The sequence below is a fragment of the Aquarana catesbeiana genome, linkage group LG03 (assembly GCF_042186555.1).
Source record: "Aquarana catesbeiana isolate 2022-GZ linkage group LG03, ASM4218655v1, whole genome shotgun sequence".
In the NCBI taxonomy this organism is placed as follows: domain Eukaryota; kingdom Metazoa; phylum Chordata; class Amphibia; order Anura; family Ranidae; genus Aquarana; species Aquarana catesbeiana.
In genome coordinates this window covers 37,852,577-37,877,250 of record NC_133326.1, presented here as the reverse complement: position 1 = coordinate 37,877,250, position 24,674 = coordinate 37,852,577, and the positions used below count along the sequence as shown (strand labels likewise).

Sequence of the window (24,674 nt, the reverse complement as noted above, 5' to 3'; positions counted from 1 at the left end):
ATTACAGTAACATCAACATGACACTCAATAGTTTAAATATATTTCCATCTAACTAAAATACATTTCTAATTATAATATTATTTACAGCAGTTAATTGATATTTTCCATAAACTCATCATCCAACACTTTTTAGCTACTGTATTGCTAAAGGGGACATTCTTCCCACTAAACGCCAATGTATGGACTGTTCTTTCACTTCCAGTGTATGGACCCCTATCTCCCATTGACTACCAATATAAGGGGTCTCTTATCACCAATGGAAGTGTGCACAGTTTTCACTGCCGTCTTATTTTATTCATTCTTATATCTCAGCTTACTGTTCATGCTTATGTGCAATGAGCTCTAGATATAGTAATTATAGACATTGGTTCCTCGAGACCTGGAAATTATTTATTGCTTTAGTTTGTAATGGAAATTTCACAAGATACAAATGTAACATGTTTTACACTGTGCAGAAGGAAATATTAACAAAATATTGTATTCCAAGCAACAGAGCAGGCAAATAACCAAGAGTATAAAGTTATCCATTAACTGAACAAGATAATGTATGGTCTGTAGTGAAGTCTAGCATGTACATTAGAAATAACCACACCAGAGAGAGTAGCTCTCGAGGGCGAAAGTGGATTATGCACACAAAGAAAAACAGAACAACCTCCATGCTAGGCCATACAGAAAAGACCCAGAAATTATTTCAAGGGTTCCTCCATGGCAATAAGGATGAGAAAGGCTGTATTAGATATTTCTTTAGTCAGCTGTCCAAAAAAGAAAAAAAAAACTAGTATGCAAATATCCTCAGTATAGGTGAATGCATTTTCTGAAGGAAATGAAAAAAATCACCCACTAGTCATTTTATTTATTTTTCAACTACAGTAAAACCTTGGATTGCAAGCATAATTTGTTTTCCGGAAACATGCCTGTGATCTAAACCACTCATATATCAAAGCAAATTTCCCCATAACAAATAATGGAAACTCAGATGATTTGTTCCACAACTATTTATTCATAGGTCCTTCAGTTTATAGTACATATAAAAAGATTTTAGCAATAGGTTGTGTAACCATAAAATGCCCATCCACAAATGGAAGCCTCCACAAGGGGATTAGAAGCAAAATCCAGCAGGAGCTACAGAGTATAAAAGAGAAGAGAAGCGCCTCTAAGTGTAGCAATATGGTTATATTTAATGAAGGTACAACATTTAACAACTCACATGGTTGATGACTAAAAGACTAATGCTCCGTACACACGGTAGGATTTTCCGATGGAAAATGTCCGATCGGAGCGTGTTGTCGGAAATTCCGACCGTGTGTGGGCTCCATCGGACATTTTCCATCGGATTTTCTGACACACAAAGTTGGAGAGCAGGAGATAAAATTTTCCGACAACAAAATCCGTTGTCGGAAATTCCGATCGTGTGTACACAAATCCGACGGACAAAGTGCCAGGCATGCTCAGAATAAATAAAGAGATAAAAGCTATTGGCCACTGCCCCGTTTATAGTCCCGACGTACGTGTTTTACGTCACCGCGTTCAGAACGATCGGATTTTCCGACAACTTTGTGTGACCGTGTGTATGCAAGACAAGTTTGAGCCAACATCCGTCGGAAAATATCCTAGGATTTTGTTGTCGGAATGTCCGAACAAAGTCCGACCGTGTGTACGGGGCATAATGCCGCGTACACACGATCGGATTTTCCAACAACAAATGTTCGATGGGAGCTTGTTGTTGGAAATTCCGACCGTGTGTAGGCTCCATCAGACATTTTTCATCGGAATTTCCGCCAAACAAAATTTGAGATCTGGATCTCAAATTTTCCGACAACAAAATCCGTTCTCGTGTGTACACAATTCCGACGCATAAAGTTCCGCGCATGCTTGGAATCAAGCAGAAGAGTCGCACTGGCTTAAAAGCGAGGCTTGAAGTGCTCGTTAAGCGCAGCATGGAAGGGGTGATGTCGATGGCAGTGTGGAGGATGGTCTATGCGGACAGCTTTACCCCAGATACCTACATATTTAGATGTGCCTGTTTAAATCATCAACCAAATCAAAATTTTGCTTGTCTTGCAAAACACTCTCAGACCAAGCTACTCTCAATCTAAGGTTTTACTGTAGCTGTCAGTCATGTGATTTCAAGAGATTTGTTTCTGTGTCTTTGTTTCCTTTGTCCTAGACATGCTGCTACATAATAACCTGCCTTTTTTTTTCAATTCGCATTCATATATTTCCTATGCTCTCTTTCTTTCAGGTTATTGAGTGCATCACGCAAGGACGTGTTCTGGAGAGACCAAGAGTGGCCCCAAAGGAAGTGTATGACATTATGCTGGGATGCTGGCAGAGAGAGCCTCAGCTGCGGTTAAACATCAAAGAAATTTACAAGATTCTTCAAGCCCTAGGAAAGGCCTCTCCAATTTATTTAGACATCCTGGGCTAACCAAGGCCATTTGTGAAGTTGTTCTGACCCTAGTTACCCTTTTCTTCCTTATTCCTGCCTTTCCAAGAAACAAAAAATGTCTTCATATTAAAAAAAAAAAAAATCAAAAATGAAAAAATATGAAAACAAAAAACTTAAGTGCCTGCAACATATAACAACACAGAAAGAAATCTGTAAAAGCAGATTCATTTTTTTGTCTACATCTTCCACCAATACAATCATTTTGGAAGACTCTGCTGTTACAGATTGAGTAAAGAACAAGAGTTGGGAACTGAAATTCTACCACTGAAAAATGTGGTTGTCTTTTTTTGCTTCAGTTCTTCAGTGTGCAAAGCTCAGTACTCAACTAAATGCATAAAGACAATCCTATTCAAAACCTCCACAATGGCATCAAGCCTTAAGATGACGCCATAGTCCGTGGAGCATTTATCCTTTATTGTATACACAGTGGCGGATTGCAACAACCAAATGCATTGTCTCACGGAGTACAACAGTTTGATGACTCGCATGCGTACTCAAAGAGAAACAACAAATTGAGTCAATCTGGGGTGTGATAGGATGAGCAATTCAGCCAATTTTTTTTGAGGAAGTTGGACATTTACCTACTTAACTACTTAAGAACATTTTTTATAATTTCTTAAAACCTGCGAGTATAGGATTTCTGATTTCTGGAATTGGTACCTACGGGTAAAACAGTATCTTTGTTTAAGTCAATTCAAGATTTTTTTGTTCTTGATATTTTTCCGTTTTTTTTTTTTTCTTTTCTTTTTTTTTTCTTTTTTTTTTTTTTTTACATTTTTAAGATAATGGGATATGTGACCAGTACTAGAAAAAAAAATAGACAATATGATTTAATTTTTTAAAATGTGATTTTCAGTACCTATTACCTTTAACCAGTATTACAGAGAGCATAATGCTTTTCTCACAAGTACGCAAATATAAAAATAATGTTAAGGGAAATGTCTAGTAAGGGATGGATAGTTTTGTTAGTGTCCCTCCTACTTCTGGTGTATTTTGGGATGTCTATGTTTATATGTAGTGTGTCTCAGGTCTGAATTACAGTTGTTTGGGAAGTCAGGTTTCAGTGACTTTCCAGTCGTGTTAAATTCATAATTATATAAGTATCTTGATTATACAATGACAGATTTATTTTCATAATTGATACAATCTAGATAAATAAAATGAAATGTCTTTATTATTATTATTTATGTAAGCATAGAGGAGGACATTTTAATGAGGGATGTATTCATGTCATTGTCCTATTCTCAATTTTATTTTCCCATAGAAACCAAGAGAACATTAAAGCCAGACTTTTAACTACATTAGCAAATCATAGCATTAACACAACTGCATAATATACATGGCACTGGGAACTTTCGTTATCACTAAATTATTGTGATTTTTTTTTGTTTTATTTTTTATTTTAATTACTCAATGAATTATGTCTTGTTTAATCCATTGACTTAATCAGAGACTTGAATGGCGAATAGATTGGCTCAAAGATGGATGTTAAGAAATGGATGTTAAACCCATTAAGCTATAAACTGGATCACATTCCATAACCATACCAAATACATAAAAAGGAGCAAAACATCTACTAATGAAATATATGACTGGTGAAAGGTTGCATGTCCAATTACTACTGGATTTGGTGGTTAACCAAGCTATGGAATACCGTAAATTGAGATTACCTTGGGATTATAAGCAAACTGTCTGATGTTACCCCAGATGTAATGATTGAAAATGGATATACAAATTTTCTTTATTTACTCCTGAAAAAATTAAAAAAAAAAAACATTTACTTCTTAAAGGGTCTTGTAGGCACAGCAAGTACCGGACATTGGAGTTTTATCCAACATGTGTGTTAAAGATAAAACTATGGAGACTACTAGTGAAAATGCTGGTTTCTAGAAGGTCATTAAGCCCAGTTCAATTGTATTCATTCCCCAAATAATGACTTCCTGTTTTTTGTTATAATCTACAAAGTTACTACAGATGGCAAACAAATGATTTTCAAAGGCAGAAAAAAAATCTGTATTTTGTTACCTAAATCTTTACACCATCTAGATGAGGCCTTGTGCAAGAAAATAAAAACACTGGATGTAAAACTAAAGGAGCTGACTAGCCTCTGAATGAAATGAAGGTTCTGATGTTAAGGGATTGAAAGTGGCTTCTACAACATGTGAACTGTGTATGTGATCTGATAAGCTCATGAGTCTGTGGAACAACAATGGCAAAGTTATTAAGAAAGGGTCAAGAGAGGCCGCTGTTATCCTTTCTTCACAAAATTGAGCAGTGATAGGGAGAAATAGAGGATAATACCATCCAAGCTTGGAGTACTGAGGGAGAAAAGACACCCCAAGCGAAGATTCCAAACAATCGACAGAGGGGCATTCTGTAAACATTTTATTGATTGCATATTATTCAAAGAATCATTCTACAAATAAAGAACAAACTAAGTTCATGAATTCCGCATGGATTCTGGTAAAGAAAACAGACACAGTAGAATAGGCCTTCAAGTACCAGTTACATGTTCATTATCTGGATTACTGCTGCAATAATATTCCTTCTATCCATATTTGTTGATAAATCCACAGCTTCTGAAGATATGTATGCTCTCTATTTGTTAATAATTAATTTGAGGCATTTGTTTTTGATGGTATTTTTTTTTCTTTCAAATGTTTTATGTCTTTGATTTGTAATGTTATAAGAATGATAAAGGGAAAAAAAAAACACTGTGCCGCTTATGTAAATATCCATCCCTTTCTACTGTGTGTATATGTATATATATATATGTAAAAATCTTTCTGACGTTAATTTTTTTATTTAACTGAACTGGTGACATTATTGTTATCATGCTATGTAGACATTTTTAGAGTGGTTCACTCAAGGTTTGTCAGGTTAACCAAACTACCTTATATTTACACACACAATCACGTTAAGAGCAAAAAAAAATTAATGATAAAATAATGAGTAATGGTAAATTTCTTTGGCCTGACAAAAATTTAGTAGACCACTTTTTTTGGTACATTTAATTTTTAAAGCATTGTCTCTGATTTCATTTTTTTAAATTCTCTCCAGTTTGCAGATAATAATGTGAAGAACTCATTAACCAAAAAAAAAAACAAAAAAAAAAAAACACTCCCTCTGTCATATTGTCCTTATAGCTAAATGTGTCTTTTCTGTTCCCAAGATATTACTACCACTTACTTTTTAGTTTTGACTTTCAACATGGGAAGGGTGGGTGTAATTATACACTGATGTAAGGAGTTAAGTCTGCTAGAATTACCATTCAAGACTATTAAGATGCCACAAAACCTTGTATGGTAAATACAATTTTTATAGTTGGGTCCCTAAAATTTCTATTGCATTTCTCTGAAAGCATGGTTTTGTTTCTATCAAACAATTCTTCTGTTTTGAAATATGCATTCATAGCCATAGAATCTGATCTGGTCATAAATAACTAAGTGTTTAGATATGTGTTTTAATGAGAGGTTTCAAGGTTAAAATGACTTGGGTTTATCATACAGGTTTACCATGTTGCTGGAATGCAGTCAATATTGAATAGTAAATACTGCAAAGTTGATTTCATGGCACCATGGTCTTGGAGAGTTGTAGAAAAAAAATCTTGCCATCTTGCTCATTCACAGTTAATTATCTGTTACGTTTAAATAAATAAGGAAGGCATAATGAGTATTATATTCTTATATGAAATGTATCTGCTCCATTATGTGGCTGTATAGAAGTTATGAGAGTAGGTGAGAAGTGAGCAATTTTTTTTTTATAAACCTACTCTGTCCCCGATTTACAAGCAAGTGATTTGGGCTAATTGATACTGAACAACATATCTGTAACAATTAAGTCATGTATCTATTTAAACTGTTACTGAAACCCACAACAGTAAAATCAGTCTGTATGCAGCATGTATGCAGTAAAGCATGCTTGTTATACTCACCATGGAACCTAAGGGGTTAATCCTCCTCATTGTGTAAAAAGGCTGTTTGATCCTGTCTTCTCTGATGCTCCCCTTCTTCCACTGTCACCTAACCATCTCTTGATAGGACAGAGCCTTTGGAGTTACTCTGTACATACTCAGTTTGGTGTGTATTGCTATTTTTTTTTCTTGGGAGAGTGCATGTGATCAGCTCAGGGCCAATCAGCACTGTCCAGACAGAAGGTCAAGGGTCCTGCAGCCTCATAGGACAGTCAGAGGAGAATGAAAACTTCTCCTACAAGCTTTAACCAGGCACTGATAGAAGTCAAAAGACTGCTATATACTGATGAGAAAAGGTATTCAGCAGTTTATAATTACTAAAATAATTGCATTTCCATGTTCTGTCTACTGTGGGAGACCACATATAGTGAATGCAGGCTCCTGGGTTTAGTAACACTTTAAGAAAAAAAAATGTAATAGATGATCTTTTTTTAACTCTAACCTACCACCAATATGCAAGGATGCCAGTTTGGGTAATACTGTTTGAATGCAAATATGTCAACATTTCAACCTAAAAGAAGTAATCTACCTAAAATTTTATTTTGAGAACCATTGTCAGGCTATGGAGTATTTTCTTTGCAAGGGAATTATCCCCATAGTTTAATAAATAAGCTAAAGCTCTGCTGACTTCAATCATCCAATCATGTTCAAGCAAAAATGCAAGTTTTTTTTTTTTATTGTTTTTTCTTTTTTGTTGGTTTGTTTGTTTTCATTGTGCAAGATTGGGTATTCTTGCATCTCAACACATTCACTAAGCTTTGAAGCAAATTCCCTTGCAATGTACAACTTTCCTTGCAAAGTGAACAACCTTAGGAACCAGTGACAACAGGAAGCTGTCTGAAAATCAGAACAGGCAAAGTACAATGATAATCCTGTTATAGAAATAGCAGAAGTGGAGTATTCTTCATCAGGGTTAAGTATACTCCATGGGTTTGATTTACTAAAGGCAAATTGGCTGTTCACTTTTCAGGTATATTTTCACATTGTAAATTTCTCTTAGCTTAGTGAATGAGATAAAGATCTACTTACATTATCCAAATCACGTGCAAGCAAAAATTCTGCTTAATTTATTTTCTCTGCACTTGATTAGGTATTTTTTGCAAAGTGAAATTTAATTCCATTTACTGAACTTTGGGGAAAATTCCTCTGCACAGTGCAAATTCCCTTGCAATGCAAACATTTTTTTTTTTTATATCAATCATATTTTATTAAATTTGAAGGGGCATAAAGAAGTATTGTCAATACAATTTTACTACAGATGTGCAAATAACATAGATTTCAAATAGTAACATTCCAAGAAATGGTATCCAATTTTAGACATATGGTCATTTTTAGAATTTTGACATGGAAAGAAAAAGAAAAAGACATTCTGTGGGGGGGTAGTTCATTACGTCAAGTTCTTTTTGGCTTTTCAGGTGTATAAGGGTTATATAGTAGCATGCGTGCTAAAGAACAGATATATAAATGCAATAACTGGTTGCAAACAGCCTATTTGTCTGTAGTAAATTAACCTTTATGTCTCTACTTAATAGATGTTCTTTTACTCTCTGTTCTTTTCTTGGTGAAAGTGAGACAGAAGATTAAGAGAAATTTCTCCAGCAGGGTCACAGACATCAGTACAAACCTGACAAAAGTTCTAATGCTACTCCAGCCAAAAAAAAAAAAAGTTAGGGGGGTGGGATTAAAAAAAAAAAAAAAAAAAGAAAAAAAAAAAGGTTTGGCTTGGTTTTTGCTTTCAAGTTTAATTAATAAATGTTCTGAGTCAGGTAGCCCAAGTAGACCGTTACGGAAAACTTGAATTGCTTTTATATGCTTTTTGATCATGCTGTGTTTTAAATTTAGCAAAATGTGAAATTCGATGTTGATGGGCCAGTGTTAGAATCAATTATCTTAGACAGAGCAGGCATAGCCTAACTCCCAACAATCTCATCTGCCTGACAGTGAAACTGGAAAATGCAAAGTGATTTGCCGCCTGAGCCTAAGTAAGCCCGGGCTTCATTCTTGTTTAACACACAGCTGCTGGGAGATGACAAATCTCCTTACCGTAACAGTGAAGGTATTAATGCTAGCCGGATCCCAAAGACAGCCAACAAGTTGGAACTTGAAATAGGAGGAAAAAAAAATTGGCACAATTTCATTGCAAAGGCAAAGCAGAAAATAATATGTTCATTTCCTGCTGACTGGGTGGAATTGACTGTTGTATTAAGACTTCAGAAGATCTTTCTCTCCAAGTAATTTCTACACAGATGACACTGACATCCAAGTTAACCTTTAAGCTGAGAATTTTACGAAGGAGCTGATTGTAATGCATATGACACTGTACATCTCTCAGCACAGCAAATCCCAGTTGAAGCCTACCATATCTCTGCCCTTTTCTTTTTTTGTCCTCTTTTTCCTCTTCAATCTATGTATGCAAGGATGAAGGGAGCTAGTTAGTGAGCGGGATATGCAGTTTGCTCTGTATGACCTCAGCAGCATGTATTTGTGACCATTCTCAAACAAGCACAGCTGCAGATCTAGGCATAATGCCAATCTGACAGTAGCTATGGCCTGCAGTACATCTTCTCTAGGGGCGATGTACAAATGAAAGAAACAGGAAATTTGACAAGCAGACCACACCTTTATATTTAGCGTTTGATTACGAAATGTAGGTATTATACCATATCAGAGTATTATGGTATCAAATAATGCTGAAACAAGAAATTAAAAATCTGTTCACTAAATAATCCTGGAACATATTTTCTTATACAGTAAATATGATAAATGACCTTTGTTTTATTACATATGGTGATATTGCTGGTATTCATTCACATTTAATGCTTTTTTTTTTAACTTCATTGACTAGCTAGTACAAGGGCTGTACCAAAAGTACTGCAAATGTTGGACATAACTTTTTTTTTATTATCTTACATAGATCAATTTTCACATCCTGGTAGAGTAACTCTTCTTCTATATTGAATTTTTTTCTTTTTCATTGCAGGTAAAAACAAAAAAAATTCTAACAGAAGCAACATGCTGTCATTGAGTTCTTGATGCAGGCTGTCCAACATCTACAGATGGCTACACAATGTTTATGGAAATTACACCATTGAGCAATGTCTTCTCATTAGTGACTCTTGTCAATGGTGTCATTTCCGTAAAAAATTCTGTACCCTTCTGTGGATGTCAGACAGTTTACACTCCTCCTTCATCAAGAACTCAATGACGGCAAAATGCTTCTGCTTGGAATCCATTATTTGCCTGCAATGAAAAAGAAAAAGAAAGGTTGCTATAGAGGAAGAGTTACTCTACCAACACATGAAATTTGAATGACCTATGTAAGTTAATACAAAAGTTATGTCCACTTTTGCATTATTTTTGGTCAAGCCCTTGTATGTGGACAAAGGATATTTTAGTTTAGGCAAATATATGTTAGTCTGGTCCAGGCATCTTTGGATACAACAGTTGTGGGATTGATAACTATAATAGTGATGGATATATTTGGTGAACAGACAAAGGAGAGAAGAGTTATGCTAAAATGACTTACAACCGAAAAGGAAGACAAGGTCTAAACAAAAAATATATATAATTTTTTATAGTTTTTATAGCTTTTTATATCTCTAAATACAAACTATTGACAATTGTGTCTCAGATTACTATTTCAGAAAAGCTCCTTAGATATTTGGTAAAATGGTTTATATAAATTGTGTGTATTTGGTATTTTTTTTTTAACTTAAGTGTTTTTAAGTTAGGGGCATTATCATCTAGTAAAATCAGTTCAAGGAAACCTGTACTGAGGAAATATGGAGGCTGCAATTGCTGAGCTGTCCTGTTGAAAAATACTAGCTATCTAGCAACTATGCAGATGCACTGGCTTCAATACTTTCTGAGGCAATGACTTATAACGAGGATAAAGATAAGGGGCTCTGGCTTTACTCTGACTTTTTAATCTTCACGCTTGTTCTAGTATATTTGGAAGGAAATCAGCAATGGCAATCCTTTGTATTTCTGTTAGCACAGACTCCCTTAAAACTACCTACCAGGAGTGCTCACAGATACATTGTATCATTCTCTTTAATGCTTAATTTATATAAGAAATAGCCTAGGGCCTTAACTGATACCCAGCCTCTATTCCTCTTCACCCTACTTAGCACATATACACCCCATTGAAATGCTCCTTATTTGGTCTATACTAACTTCTGTTACATATTTAAAATATCTCCTAATATTACTGCCTATTATTACTTTACCATAAAAGTGGACCTTTGACCAAGATATGGACATTCAAGAAATTCTAAGCAAGCAGTAAATGAGGAAGCCACACACCATTTAAAGGCCTTATTCACATTTATTTAACTCTCAAATGTACAAACTGTTCCACCTGGTTCACAGGAGCTCTAATACATTTCACTCCATCAGAGCTTATTTCAATCTATGATTATTTATGAGTAAGCTTTGGATGGAGTGAAATGTGTTAGGGCTCCTGTGAACCAGGTGGATCAGCTTGTACATCGGAGAGATTAATACACTTGAATAAGGTGAGTGGCTTCCTCATTTATGGGTGGAATCTATGGAGTGGCCAGTGACTGGTGGGAGCCAGCTCCCTGAGTTGAATTATGAGGGAGAAAGGAGGGCCTGCAGTGGAACACTATCTTTTGCACCAAGCAGTAAATGAGCTCTAGGCCTTTGCTAAGCTCAGTAGCTGCAGGTAATGCAGAGCAATCAATCCTCAAAGTTCACAGCATAAGCACTGAATAAAAGTTGGTTCTCTCAGCAACTAAGTTTACTCTGTTCCTGAGTATACATTAGAAATGAGGAGGCTAGAGAAGCAGGGACCTGGGTTTCAGAGATGATGACTTTGGTGCTCCTGCTGTAAACTTTAAGGATAAACTGCTTTGCAGCTACGTAAGTCACTGAGGGCTGTTTGTAGAAAATTCACTTCTTCTATAGCACATGAAAATATTCGAATGTCCATAGCCTGGCCACAGTTACACTTTAAACATTAGTGACACCATTCTTACATAAATCAATAGCCAACTAAGAAAGTTTAAACAGCAGATCACCAATAATATAAGCATAGCTGGCATGCTGTACACATCTTTCTTCTTATGGGAAATGACTATCACCTGTATTTATTTTGTGTGCAGGTAGACCCCCATAACACATTGGGGTTACTGCCTTAGTTTATGTGAAATCTCCATTAATCGCTGTAAAATATTGTAGTTAGAAATATATTTCAGTTAGAGGGAAATATATATAAGCACAGAAACTAGTCAACAGGGTTGATTTACTAAAGGCAAATAGACTGTACACTTTGCAATGTGCAGTTGCACTCTGTAAGTGCTGTTACTCTGAAGCTTAGTAAATGAGCAGAATCTCTGCCAATTTCCATCATCCAATCATGTGCAAACAAACATGCTGTTTTTTTTATTTACCTTGCATGTGATTGGGTATTCTTGCAAAGCAAAGCTTTCCCTCATTTACTAAGCTTTGGAGCAACTGCACTTGCTGAGGGCAACTACACTTTGCAAAGTGCACAGTCTATTTGCCTTTAGTAAATGAACCCCATTTACTCTATGTGCATTATGGGCAACCTGTAGCACTAAACCAATCTACAGCCAATCTACAATGGCAACAACAGTGATCCAATAATTTTATTTAACTTGATTGTTGAACCTTATTATCTTATGTCCTGCATAAACCAATTTGGATGGCCAGCCTGCTATATTGACGTAATCAAACTTGGCATTGTAATAAGAACTATTGTACCCATTGGCATAATAATCTAAAGTGTAGCGCCTTTAAAAAATAAAAATCTTAGGGCTGAATGCTGTAGAGGATACCTGTATTTTGACTTCAAGCTCTGTGCAGACGTGTGGGAAGGATGGTTAGAAAATACCAAGAGTTGGGTTGTGTGATTCTGGTGACACTATCTATAAATTGAATAGATGCATGCTTGTATTCACTAAGCTTATCACACGTTACACTCTGATTGTACAATCTCCTATGGATCCACCAACAACTATATAGAAAAACCCTGCGCAATACTGTTGGCACTATATAAATTCTATATAATAATAATAATAATATAGTGTAAAGGTCTGCTTGCGTGGATACAAACTTGGATAGCTTAGGAAGATCCTTATATCAGTTAGTTTTAGTAAAGCTAAAGAAGACTGTACAATTAGATTGTAGCATATATTGTGTGATGAGCTTTAAAACCATGGATAGATAGAGAGATAGATCAACAGACGGATAGGGATCAATGTATAAAAAATATTTCTGTGCGGATGTCTTCAGCATAACAAATGATAGCTGTATTGTTTGTAATATGTTCATAATGCAGCATTTATTTGATTGGGGTATTACAGAGAAATGCCACACTAAATATAGCATACAATCATAGGAGATAATCGTTTTACAAACAATATGGTTAGTATATGTAGTATCTGTGCGAATTCTTAAGACATTAGCATGGCATATTTTTTTTTACATAGATCTAATTTTTCCACAAAACTGGATTTTTTGCAGACAACATTTCTTGTACTTCTTCTATTTTAGAAAATCAACCTTAATTTTTTAGCCTACTGCTTCAGATTAAATTAAAAATAAATAAATAAATAAAATAAATAAAAAAATAAAATAAATAAAATAAATATATATATATATATATATATATATATATATATATATATATATATATATATATATATATATATATATATATATATATATATATATATATATATATGTATATTAGGGTAGATATGAAAGGGCACTGAACATGGATATATACTTAGAAAATACTGATTAGAAAACTGAACCATCTAGTAAACAGACTCCGCTCTACAGCTTATGATTGCTTGTAAGTTCATAGATGGCACCAGAACTGACTTTAATAGTGCATTTCACATCAGTGCTCTTTTGCCAATAGTCAATTTAAGCAAACATCTGTTAGTGAAATAGGAACGTGTGAGAATACCATGGCTCAGCCATCACCAGACTGGCCCTTCTAATCCATTGCCAGACTTCAGATCCAGAAACCAATGTCCTCTTCATTTTACTATTTGTTTAGCTATCCGAGAATGGCGTCGCTTTAATGGAATGCATAAATAAATGATGACATAAGCAAAGAGCAATCTGAATATAAAAATCAAAAGGTGCACTGAAGTTTATAGTGGAATAGTGTCTATTTGTTCCAGACAATTAACTACTAAATATAAAAATCTTGAGGTCTCATTTTAGAAACGATCAGTATTACACTGACGTTAGCAGTTATATGCTGCAAATAAAATTTCTCCTCTCCTGCATTATTGATGTAATAAAATATCCTATATAAATCTTTGGACAGTTTTGTGTTATAACTGACCTATGCATTTTATTATGTTTCGAATATTGGATTATGAGGACAACATCCTTAGGGATTAGGGGGGAAGTCCTATATACCGTCCAATTTAAAACAAAGAATTTGCAAATCTCTATTTGAAAATCTCTATAACACAAAGCAACCAACGAGAAATCATATCTTAAAGTAAACCCGAAGGCAAAACTTTTTTTTTTATTTTGATTAGAGTACCCGTCAGGCTGTCTTGCCATCTGTTTCCTATTGGGAACATTTTACTTCCTGTCCCATAGCCACAACAGGAAGTGAGAGGAAATCCCTCCAAAGTGAAGGACATTCTTAATATCCACCAGGGCCACCAGAACTAGTGCCCTTATTGAAAGATTTCCCCTCTATTCCTTTTCTGGTGACCACTCAAAATGTTGGATTTTCTTTCAATTTAATTCTTATTGATAGCCATCACCAAAACAAATAGAGAGGGTAAATCTTACTAATGGGAAAACAGACAGCAATGATTGATAATAGGAATCTTCCATCCACAAAAGTTGTGTGTCCCAAATCCATCGGTCCAAACGTCCAAACAGGTGTTCACACCAAAGTCCACATACTCTATGTATCCAGAATGGAATCATTCTCTTGAATATAGAGTAAATACACACTGTCCACCTTGTGCGTTTGGATGGAGAAATCCATTAAAAATTTTTTCGATCAGCCTTCTGAAAAAATGAGTAAACTATGCTTAAATCTTACAGTTGAGAGGTCAACATATGTCAAACTTCAATTGATCGCTGACTGCTCTTTAAGGAAATTCCACTTTCAATAAAAAAAAAATAATAGCATCTACAATTATCACACAAGCCATTTTGTAATTTACCATTATTAAAAATTAACGTTCCTTTTCCATCTACAGCATTGTAATTTTATGTAAAATTCAATGCAATTTGACAATCCAGAGAACTTCCACATAAATGTCCTTTCCTGTTTGTGTGATTGGCTCACCGATTTTCCCAGAATTCTGAACTAAGATCCATGTCAGATTTTAGGCTTCCCCTGCAATTAGAATTTAGGTTTTGGTGAGGATTAAATACTTTTAAAGGGATGCAGACTCTGCAGCTTTCCTCATTTAAACACAAAATGTGCACCAGCTGATTATACTGAATCAGTTAATTCAGAAGCCATATGGATTCAATCTGTGGAAATGAAGAACTGTTTTTTCACAGCAACAAAAAGTAGGAATCTGCTACAAAGTTTGTTAAAATCCCTGCAATGTACATTCCAGTGGGAATTTTCTAAAAAAAAGTAGAGTTGCACTTTAAGCTGAAATGTCAGACTCAAAATATGTAGAGCTAGCCTTGTAAAAGTAAAATATGTAAAAGTAAGCCTTGATAGTTACAATTTCTCAAGGCTAATCATTTTAGCTTTAAATAATTAACTCCACTTTTGTTAAGAAAAAAACTGTCCCCTCTGGGTTATCTATGTATATTACCAAGATTTTACCAAACTTTGTTGCAGATTCCTACCTTTTGTTATTCTGAAGGACTCACTTTGTGTTTGTGTGCCCATATGGAAAGGGAATCTAGTGGGAGTGATTTCATAATTATCAATCACTGCTGCACTTGCAGGGCTCTAATGGGGAAAATTGCAGGGTCTGCATCCCTTTAGACGTGATTTCCTATTGGGAGTATCTCACCAAAAATTGCATTTTTGTGGCAGGAGATGCCTGAAATCTGACTTGTATGAGACTTCCGGGAAAATCAGTGAGACAATCACACAAGCAGGAATTTATGTTTCTGGTGGGGGTTCTGTACACGTTCTGTGTAACACCTCCTGGTAGCCATATTGCATTGCATTTTATTGAAAATTACAGAGCTACAGATTGAAAAGGAAAGGTAATTTTTAATACCATTCAACTACAATATGACATTGCTAGGAGCTATTTGCTTGGTTATGTTGATTTAAACCTATACATTTTTACATATTTAGTACTTTATGGAACATCAATACAGGCATGGTATCACTACATGCACATTGCATATATCAAAAGGCGTGTCAGCTCCACCTAAATACTCTAGTATTTATGTGTTCTACATCCAGTATCTTTTCTGAAGTTTTTCTTTTTTAGTTTATAACTTAGCATACTTTATAAACCCTTTTTTCATTTACTAAACATACTTTTTTGTGTTAAAAAAAAAAGAAAAATAATAGATGAGCCATTAACAAATAATGTAACTTCAGCACCATGGACAGCAGGCTATTTCTTTGCAATTTATTATTGCTTTTAGAGCACGTCCATTGTATGAATTGTGCATAAGTACAGACAAAACAAGCATTACCCTAGTACCTTGGAACATTTCACAGGTCAGACATAAATGTTAACCTTTCAGATTAAGTAGTTCACTTGCAGAAATGCAAATACATTTTATTTATCTATCTGCATAAATAAGCAAGATTGCCTAAGAATGTAATTCTTGTGATCACTGTATGTAGTTAATTTATGCAATGATGGTATTCTAAATATATATTGCTTTTGTATTTTATGGGCTTTTCTTCTCCACATTCACACACACACCAAGCTGTCCAGCAAAAGTGATAATAATGGGGTTGAGACAAGTGATAACATCACTACCAAATTCCCATGGTTTAAGTCTTAAAAAAAGTGGCTGCAACTGCACAAGTACCCCAGCTGTATAACGCTGGCCATAGATGAGTCCGTTTTTGCATTCAGGTTGAACGGAAAAAAAAAAAACAGACCCAATTCCCCCATCCACACATCTGAGGTTGATGGGGGAATCGTCCTGCTGTGTCGTTATATTCTGACAGTGGGGAGACTTCCCCGCCATCAGAATACATTGATCAGTACTGCAGGCTGAATTTAAGTCCATCTTTGGGCAGCTTTATAGCTGGCTTCAACCTGTGCCACTTACGCTGGACAGCATATACTGCAAAAAAATGTGTAGAAATATACATATATGCATTTGAATACATGAATTTCCAAAATATTATTATTATTATTATGGATATTAACCACATGCAGTTATCAGAATACAATATTTTTTTATGTGCAACCAAAATTCTTACCCAAATATGAGCGTTAGGTATCAAAATTATTTCTATACAACATAAATGTGACAGAATAAAAATCAGCAAAAAATTAAACCTGTGTTAATAATATACACCTATATAAATTCAGTGTCCATGTAACAGTCCAATTCAAAATAAAATCCAACTCTGTCATCCATTTCAAAATGGTATTCAAAAAAGTAACAAAAATAATGATCTCATATAAAATCTATGGTGCAGTGATTGCAGTTTATAATTTTTTTTATGTGTTTGGGAAACTATCAATATACGCGCAAATTACGAGGCTTAACATATTAATTTACCTATACTGTCTTTTGCCAAAAGACATCTCCAAGCATTACAGTGTCCTCGGTAGTCCTGGGGCCACAGGTTGGACACCAGGGCTGTAAGGTATGGGTATAATAAGTATTTGTGGGTTTTCCCTGAGACCTGAAAGTTATTTCAAGAGTTCTTCTACATTTAAAAGGTTGAGAAAGGCTGATCTTGGCAGACCAGTGAGCAATTAGCGCTGACTGTTTGTTGTGTTTTTTTATTATGACAGCTCAAAAATTAATTTATGTTTATGCTAATTAAATTATGTCAGATATTACCTTTTAACAGTTAGTTGCAGTACCACTCAAGAAAAGCACAAATGTAACTGATTATTATTTATTACATTACAACTTTGTTTCTTCTTTATATTATAAAATTTGGTCCATAGACTAAAGGGTTGGCTCCACATAGTATCTACAAGTAAACACAGTTCTCTTTAATATTAATACTTTTTTTTACCATTGTGTTTCACATTGTACCTTTTCCATGCACCAGACATGGCTTCCTAACACCGACCTATTGTTCCTTAAACTCACGCTGGGACTCACAGGTAGCTACATTCAAAAACACTACCGCGCACAAAAAGCAATTATGATCATTTGTCACATGCAAACAGAAAGAACAGTGAAGAGTAAATAACCGCTTGATTATAGCCCACATAAAATTTAGGGCTATTTATTAAACTCCTTGCATCTAAATAACATATTTTCTTTGCAAAAGATGCTTTCTCAATGTAGGAGGGTACAGACACAATAACTTACAGGTTCTCATCTATATATCACACTGATTGTCTGCATTTAGCCTTAGTAAAAGTCCCTTGTTGAAATTAGGTATTTAAAATGGTTTATAAATTTAGCTCACCCTTAAAGTGTATAAAGAGTTTTTCTTTTATTTCATGTTAGTGGGAACATGTTTCTGTCTATGATTGTTGTTTGTTACATCTCATGATGGAACATGAATGCTGATTTGTTGTCACTACATAACCTGGCATTTTACTTATTTGTGAGCACCTGGGTTGAACTAAAAGACTCAGTGAAGTATAGTTTGTATAGTTTGGAATGATATCATCTGCAATAGCTGGAGGGTGCAGCATATGTTTTAAGTTAGGCTAAATTACATCAAATAAACAATATGGAAGTTGCATTTTTGAAAAAGGATATATATATATATATATATATATATATATATATATATATATATATATATATATATATATATATATATATATTTTTTTTTTTTTTTTTTTTTAAATATTTATTTTATTACATATATTTCTGTTTTTTAAATAAAATTACTAAGAGCAGATAGTACTAAATGAAGTCTATATGAGGTCAGTTGGGTCCTCCCTTCTAAGCCCTCATGTCCATGGAGGTGATGGTGGCACAGCTTTCTTGACTCAACAATAATAGCTAAACAACTGTGAAGTAGCTACATATGGAGTTTGATTTACTAAAATAAAATAAACAATGCACTTTGGAAATGCAATTGTACTCTGGAAGTGCAGTTGATCCAAAACTTAGTAAAGGTGGTAAAGCTCTGCTAACTTTCGTTATCCAATCATGTTCAAGCAAAATGTTTTTTTTTGTTTCTTGAATTGGGTATTCTTTTAAAAGGAAAGCTTTACCTCATTTACTAAGGTCTGTAGCAACGGTATTTGCAGAATACAGACCACTTACCCTTAGTAAATCCATCCCAAGGTGTATTTAGTATCCAGTATTTGCTGATTGCTGAAAAGTCCAGCGTTGGTTGCTTGTTTATTAATTTTTTGTTGAGTGTAATATAAGCTGTCCATATACTAGTTGAAATTTTCTCGAAATTCTTTGTTTTAAGAACGCTTAGAGATTGGGGGTGAACCTATTTTCTGGGAAAAAAAAGCCCTGTTTTTTTTTTTGTTTTTTTTTTTAGCAAGTATTTGCTCAAATGATGATTGTTCCATAGAGGAATGTAAAGGCTGATTTGGTCACATTCGGCTGGATTTTCCTGCAGGAATGTTTTATCAGTCTTCAAATGTGTTTTAAAGACTTGATTTTAGGATGTAAAAATCAAAACGATTGGTATATCAGACCATTGGATCATTATGTGTATGGCCAGCATAGGACACATGAGACTCCGTTTATCAAAGCATCAAAAGAAAAAAAATGTAATTTTTTCCGACAGCAGCTAATCAGATTCTCTCTTTGAAGCACAGTAGTACAAGGCCAGGATGGATATGAAATGCCACAGTTTGGCTGGCAACACCCAACATATGCAAATGATTATAGCTAATTTTAATAGTACTACTGACTAAATGGCTACATTAAAAAAACGTGGTAAGCAGTAATTTTTTGCACTTAAATTTACTAAATGCCACTATAGAGTCCACTGAAAACTCCGAGACTCCGCATGAATGGCTCAGTGGACATATTTGTTTTGTTTACAGAAGAGTATGTTAAAAAAAAAAATCTATGAATATATTTTAAATGCATAATTTTACAGACATAGCAAAGTTTATTTATAGTTAGAAACAATTTAACTGATATATTTTGTTGATTACAAATGAGGTTAAAAAGCACCCCTATTTACAATCAGGGATACGTCTATTATTCATTTATGAACAAATGACTAGAGACTATATGAATATTTATTTGTGAATTGTAGATTAAATTGATTATTGAAGATTGTATGATTTTTCTTGTTTGCATTTGTTAAAAATACAGTTTTTTATTCATAATGTTTTTTTATTATACATTTCCCTTAAAGGTCAACATCTAACTAGTAGGCTTATTCAGCAGGCAGTGGAAAGAGAAACGGTGAATCGTAAAGGTCAATAACCGATAATAAGCAAACATATTTCACTTAGTGTTTGATTACTGAAAAATAAAACATGATTGATTGGGTTACTGAATGCTGTGCTTTGCCTTATAAAATACATTCTTTGTGTAAAATAAATGCTAAATTGAGAATATATATTATATACCGAGCACAAGCTCCACCCATCAAAAACACTTGTCCTCTAAACAAATATAGACTGCCTAACTGAAAATAAAACATGTCATGAGTAAATACAGGAGCTGGCATTTGTTGACTTTCTTCTGAAAATGCTAGTTGTCTGTTAACCTTTTATACTTTATTATACTTTTAGAGTTAATAACCCAAAGCCATTAGGTAGGTAAGGAAAGTCTGAGAAGGGTCAGAAGTTTTTACCTGCATGCTCCATGTCATTTACGCAAGACATTAAAGAAAGTCAACATGACTTTCATTTGGAATTTTTAATTTTAAGAATGATCGGTTGATGTTGTAATCATTAGTAGGGCCAAACTGACATTCATTTTCATAACAAAAAAATTAGAAAAAGCAGGATAATTATTTTTTTCACGAATGGGCAAAATTCTAAGAGTACTTGCACATGGTACTGAATATGCTGGAAAGTTAATGTGTAAAAACGTAAGGATGGGGTTTATAGTAAATGCCCATATACTGTACTATGCTCATTTTTGCACATATGCCTATGCCTAGCTTTTCTTGGGTTGTGTCATACATGGGTTCATGCTTATTTGCCCGTATACACGTATACACCTGTAAAATACTATATTGTACTAAAAACCTGTATTATAGTACAGTGTACAGGACCAATAAAAACAATAAGCTGCGTCGAGATCAGTAATAAAAAAAGCCTGAAGGCCTAAAAATGTGGTGTTTTTAGGCATTTGTGTTCAAGAGGCCTAACAATTTTCTGGGTATTTAATTGGGAATGTCCATTTATTCCGAAATCAAATTTTAAAAGCATGCCAGATTTTGAAGTACTTTTAAATGACATTCATCAAGACATTAAATGTACTGAGAGTTTTATCATGAATATTCATACAAATTTTTCTATGAACATTCATTCAAAAACCTACTAGTGTTTGGCCAGCTGGTCATTTTCTATGTTTGCAGATTAAAGAATTGATCTCCAAATAACTATTTAGCATCTTTACATGTTAATGTATATAAGACATTCTTAAAATTATGTAATTGTATTTGTTATCTCTGCTACCCAGCTGCAGATTTTCCGATATTGACTTTAAATTCCTTATCTATTGTTGCTTTATCTATTGGAACAAGTCGACTTGTTCTCATTGATTTGTGATTGGTGGCTTCAATGGTGTACTGATTGGAATGGCTAATCACAAAACAGACATAAAAGAGGATTCACAAAAGAAATTAAGCTAAGGTCTCCTACCAACCTCTTGAAGCTGTGGAGTGCACAGTGACTTCAAAATCTAACAAACAAAAATCATATCTAAGCACCATTGAGTGGACTACTGCGGAGACAAAAAAACAATATACCAAACTAAGTATATACTAGAAACATAACACTAGCACATAGCCATATGGTCAGATAAAACCTATTTATTACACAAAAATATAAAACATCATTGGCAGAAATTTTGTTTGTCTCCATAGTAAAACACAACAAAAGATAGCCTCTAGGTCTCCCTCTTTCTATCCTCAAAAAGCAGTGATCTGGGAGTTCCTAGTCACAACATTATCTAGGAATATAAAACTCCTAGTCAGGGCTTTTTTTCTCAGAAAATAGGTGCAGGAACTCGACCACGACCCCCCCAAAACCAACCTTCGCCCCAATACAGACACCCTTCAAACCGCATCAAATAGTGGGTGTGGTCAAATTTCACTAACAGTGTAAGGGTCTTAAAGGGGCATTAAATGACCTGTGCATTAATTACAAAGTGCAGAGTTCAGGGGGAGGGGGATGTTGCATACAGAGTGCAGCATTCCAGGGGTGCACTACACACAGTGCAAAGTTCAGCGGTGCATTACACACAGAGTGCAGAGTTCAGCCTTCTTCCGCAGCTGCTTACCTCTGCATCCCCCATTCACATCTCACTTTCACCCCTCTTCAGCTCTGACCTCTGCATGCAACCTCCCTTCCACTGCCCCCAACTTCTCCCTCCCTCCTTAAAAGCTTCACCATTTTCCACATGTCTTACTTGTGTTGCTGTATTAAACTGAAGCACCCTGTTGGTTCTAGTACCTCCCCACACACTATAGGTGGCTCCTTTCTCATTTGTAGGGAGATGATCCAGTGGGGGAGTTGGGATCTGCTCTGCACCTGTATCTTCCTTGGTCATTCAGGAGATCAGATCTGTGGGATCCATTGAGAGACAAACTGTAAACACAGAAACCGGACTTCAATGTTTACAAGTAATAGTGGTGAGCAGGGAGCAGAGGGCCTTAGCCAGAGGTGGTGGGACTGAGTTCCACCAAGTTCCAGCTGAAAAAAAGCCCTTCTCCTAGTTATGGACTCAACCAGACATGGAGAGGGTATGTATATATACAACAATCCCGATAGCCAAAGCATTACCTCCATAGTAGTCCACTCAATAGTGCATAAATGTGAGGCTTTGTTAGTTAGAAGAGGATACAAAGGTGTAAATTGCACCTGTTTTCAGAGACAGTTAAATGAAAGCAAGAGAAAACTGTAGCTGTGTGCCTGTAAACTAGCATCTGAACAATTAAATGGTATTGACTGATAGATATACACATCCAGTTTGGCTTTGTTTTCTAGGTGTAGAATAGAGTTTACACAATCATTAAACCGACATTATCAGTTTTTTCAAGTTCATTACACTTCAAGTGCAGCAGTAGATGATATAGAACTCCTTACTGTCACTAACCATTAGTCACTATAAAGAAGCACTACATATACACATTCATTACAGACAAACCTTTGGTTCCATTTGAGATTTTTTTTTTTAAATAAAACCACTTGACTATGCTAAAGTACTCATTATGGGTGCATTTTCAATTAATTTTGCTTGGTTGCTCAACATACATTTCTAGTATACAAGAGAAAAAAAGAAAATGCCTTCTTTGGGTCTAGTGATCATCATCCTGTTTGCAAATCAAAGTGAGCTAATGCATGTGCACCGGTACTATGTTGGGAAATATTATACACAGATACGTGCGCGTTTGTTTCTCTTAAATGCCTTAGAATATTAACTTGCAGTCTACGATTTCCATTTTCCAACTTTATTCGAGGTTTGTTTTTGTCTGCTGTGCACATAGGTTTAGGTTCCCGGATATGGTATGGTAATCAACAGAACATGTTATTTATATTTTGTAAATCATCATAAATGGCATGCCATTCATTAATGCGAAGGTCAAAAAATTCATTGTTTATTGAAGCAACGATGAATGACAGTGCGACGACAGTAGTAATAGCAGTTTGTTTTTGATAACAACGCCAAAGCCATCATTGTACTCAATGCCTTCCTCTTGTCTCCCTCAGCAAAATGATTCTCCTGTATGTTCTAAAATGAGTCCAAAGGTTCTTTAGTTCCACCTTAAGAACAACGCTTACTGCTGCATACAAATGGTGTACACTTTCCTTGAATTTTGTTAACCAAGACTTTTTTGTACCTATATATAAGTATATATATAGAAAAAAAAAACCCACATAATACATGACATTACTGCTGTAAATATTCATTTATGATAAATGTCTCTGTTGTCTTCTTATCCATGCTATCATAATCCTCAGTGTTATGTTAATTGCCCCATCTACTGATCAATGAACGCGTAATTAAACATGTATCCTGACATAGTTTATGTAGGTCTCTTCTCTAAATAAAGTACAAAAGGTAATTTGTGGCTCTGTGTTTTATTTATTTTTGACTTGTATTGTTGAGCAGCGGGTAAAAAAAATGATTATCTAGAGCAATGGGCTCCAAATTATGGCCCACAGGCCAGACGTGACCCTTTGCTTGCCTTTATCTGGCCCTTGGGATACCATTCAATCCACTGGAAACAATGATGGGGCACCATTCTTCCCACTGACACCAGTCATTGGGCACCATTCCTCCCATGGACACCAATGTTGGGGCACTATTCCTTCCACTGACACAAATGACGAGGCACTATTCCTTCCATTGACGCCAATGATGGAGCACTATTCATCCCACAGATACCAATGATGGAGCACTATTCCTCCCATTGAAACCAATGATGAGGCACTATTCCTCCCACAGATACCAATGATGGGACACTATTCATCCCACAGATACCAATGATGGGGCACTATTCCTTCCATTGACACCAATGATAGGGTACTGTTCCTACCACAGACACCAATGATGTGGAACCATTCCTCCCACAGACACCAATGTTGGGGCACCATTCTTCCCACTGACACCAGTCATGGGGCACCATTCCTCCCATGGACACCAATGTTGGGGCACTATTCCTTCCACTGACACTAATGATGAGGCACTTTTCCTTCCATTGACGCCAATAATGGGGCATTATTCCTCCCACAGAAACCAACGATGAGACACTATTTCTCCCACAGATACCAATGATGGAGCACTATTCCTTCAATTGACACCAATGATAGGGTACTGTTCCTACCACAGACACCAATTATGGGGAACTATTCCTCCCACAGACACCAATGATGGGGCACTATTCTTCCCTTGAATACCAACAATGGGGCACCGTTACTCACACTGATTCCAACAATGGGGTACCATTCTTCCCACTAAAACGAATGATGGTAC

General features: G+C 35.3%; 1 protein-coding gene across 5 annotated transcripts in view; it reads left to right on the top strand.

Moving 5' to 3' along the window:
• NTRK3 (neurotrophic receptor tyrosine kinase 3) overlaps window positions 1-23,763 on the top strand; it is a 1,063,191-nt gene extending 1,039,428 nt beyond the window's left edge. For 4 of the 5 annotated variants that reach the window (XR_012242732.1, XR_012242731.1, XR_012242729.1 and 1 more), the window contains 2 exons: window positions 2,243-16,520; window positions 16,564-23,763. Coding sequence is in view for 1 of the 5 variants with exons in the window: in XM_073618426.1 (XP_073474527.1) it covers window positions 2,243-2,428 (186 nt within the window). In the remaining 4 variants the exon portion in view is untranslated. Of the gene's footprint in view, window positions 1-2,242 lie in introns of all 5 variants that reach the window. The other variant, XM_073618426.1, reaches the window with a different exon arrangement.
• Window positions 23,764-24,674: the final 911 nt, after the last annotated feature.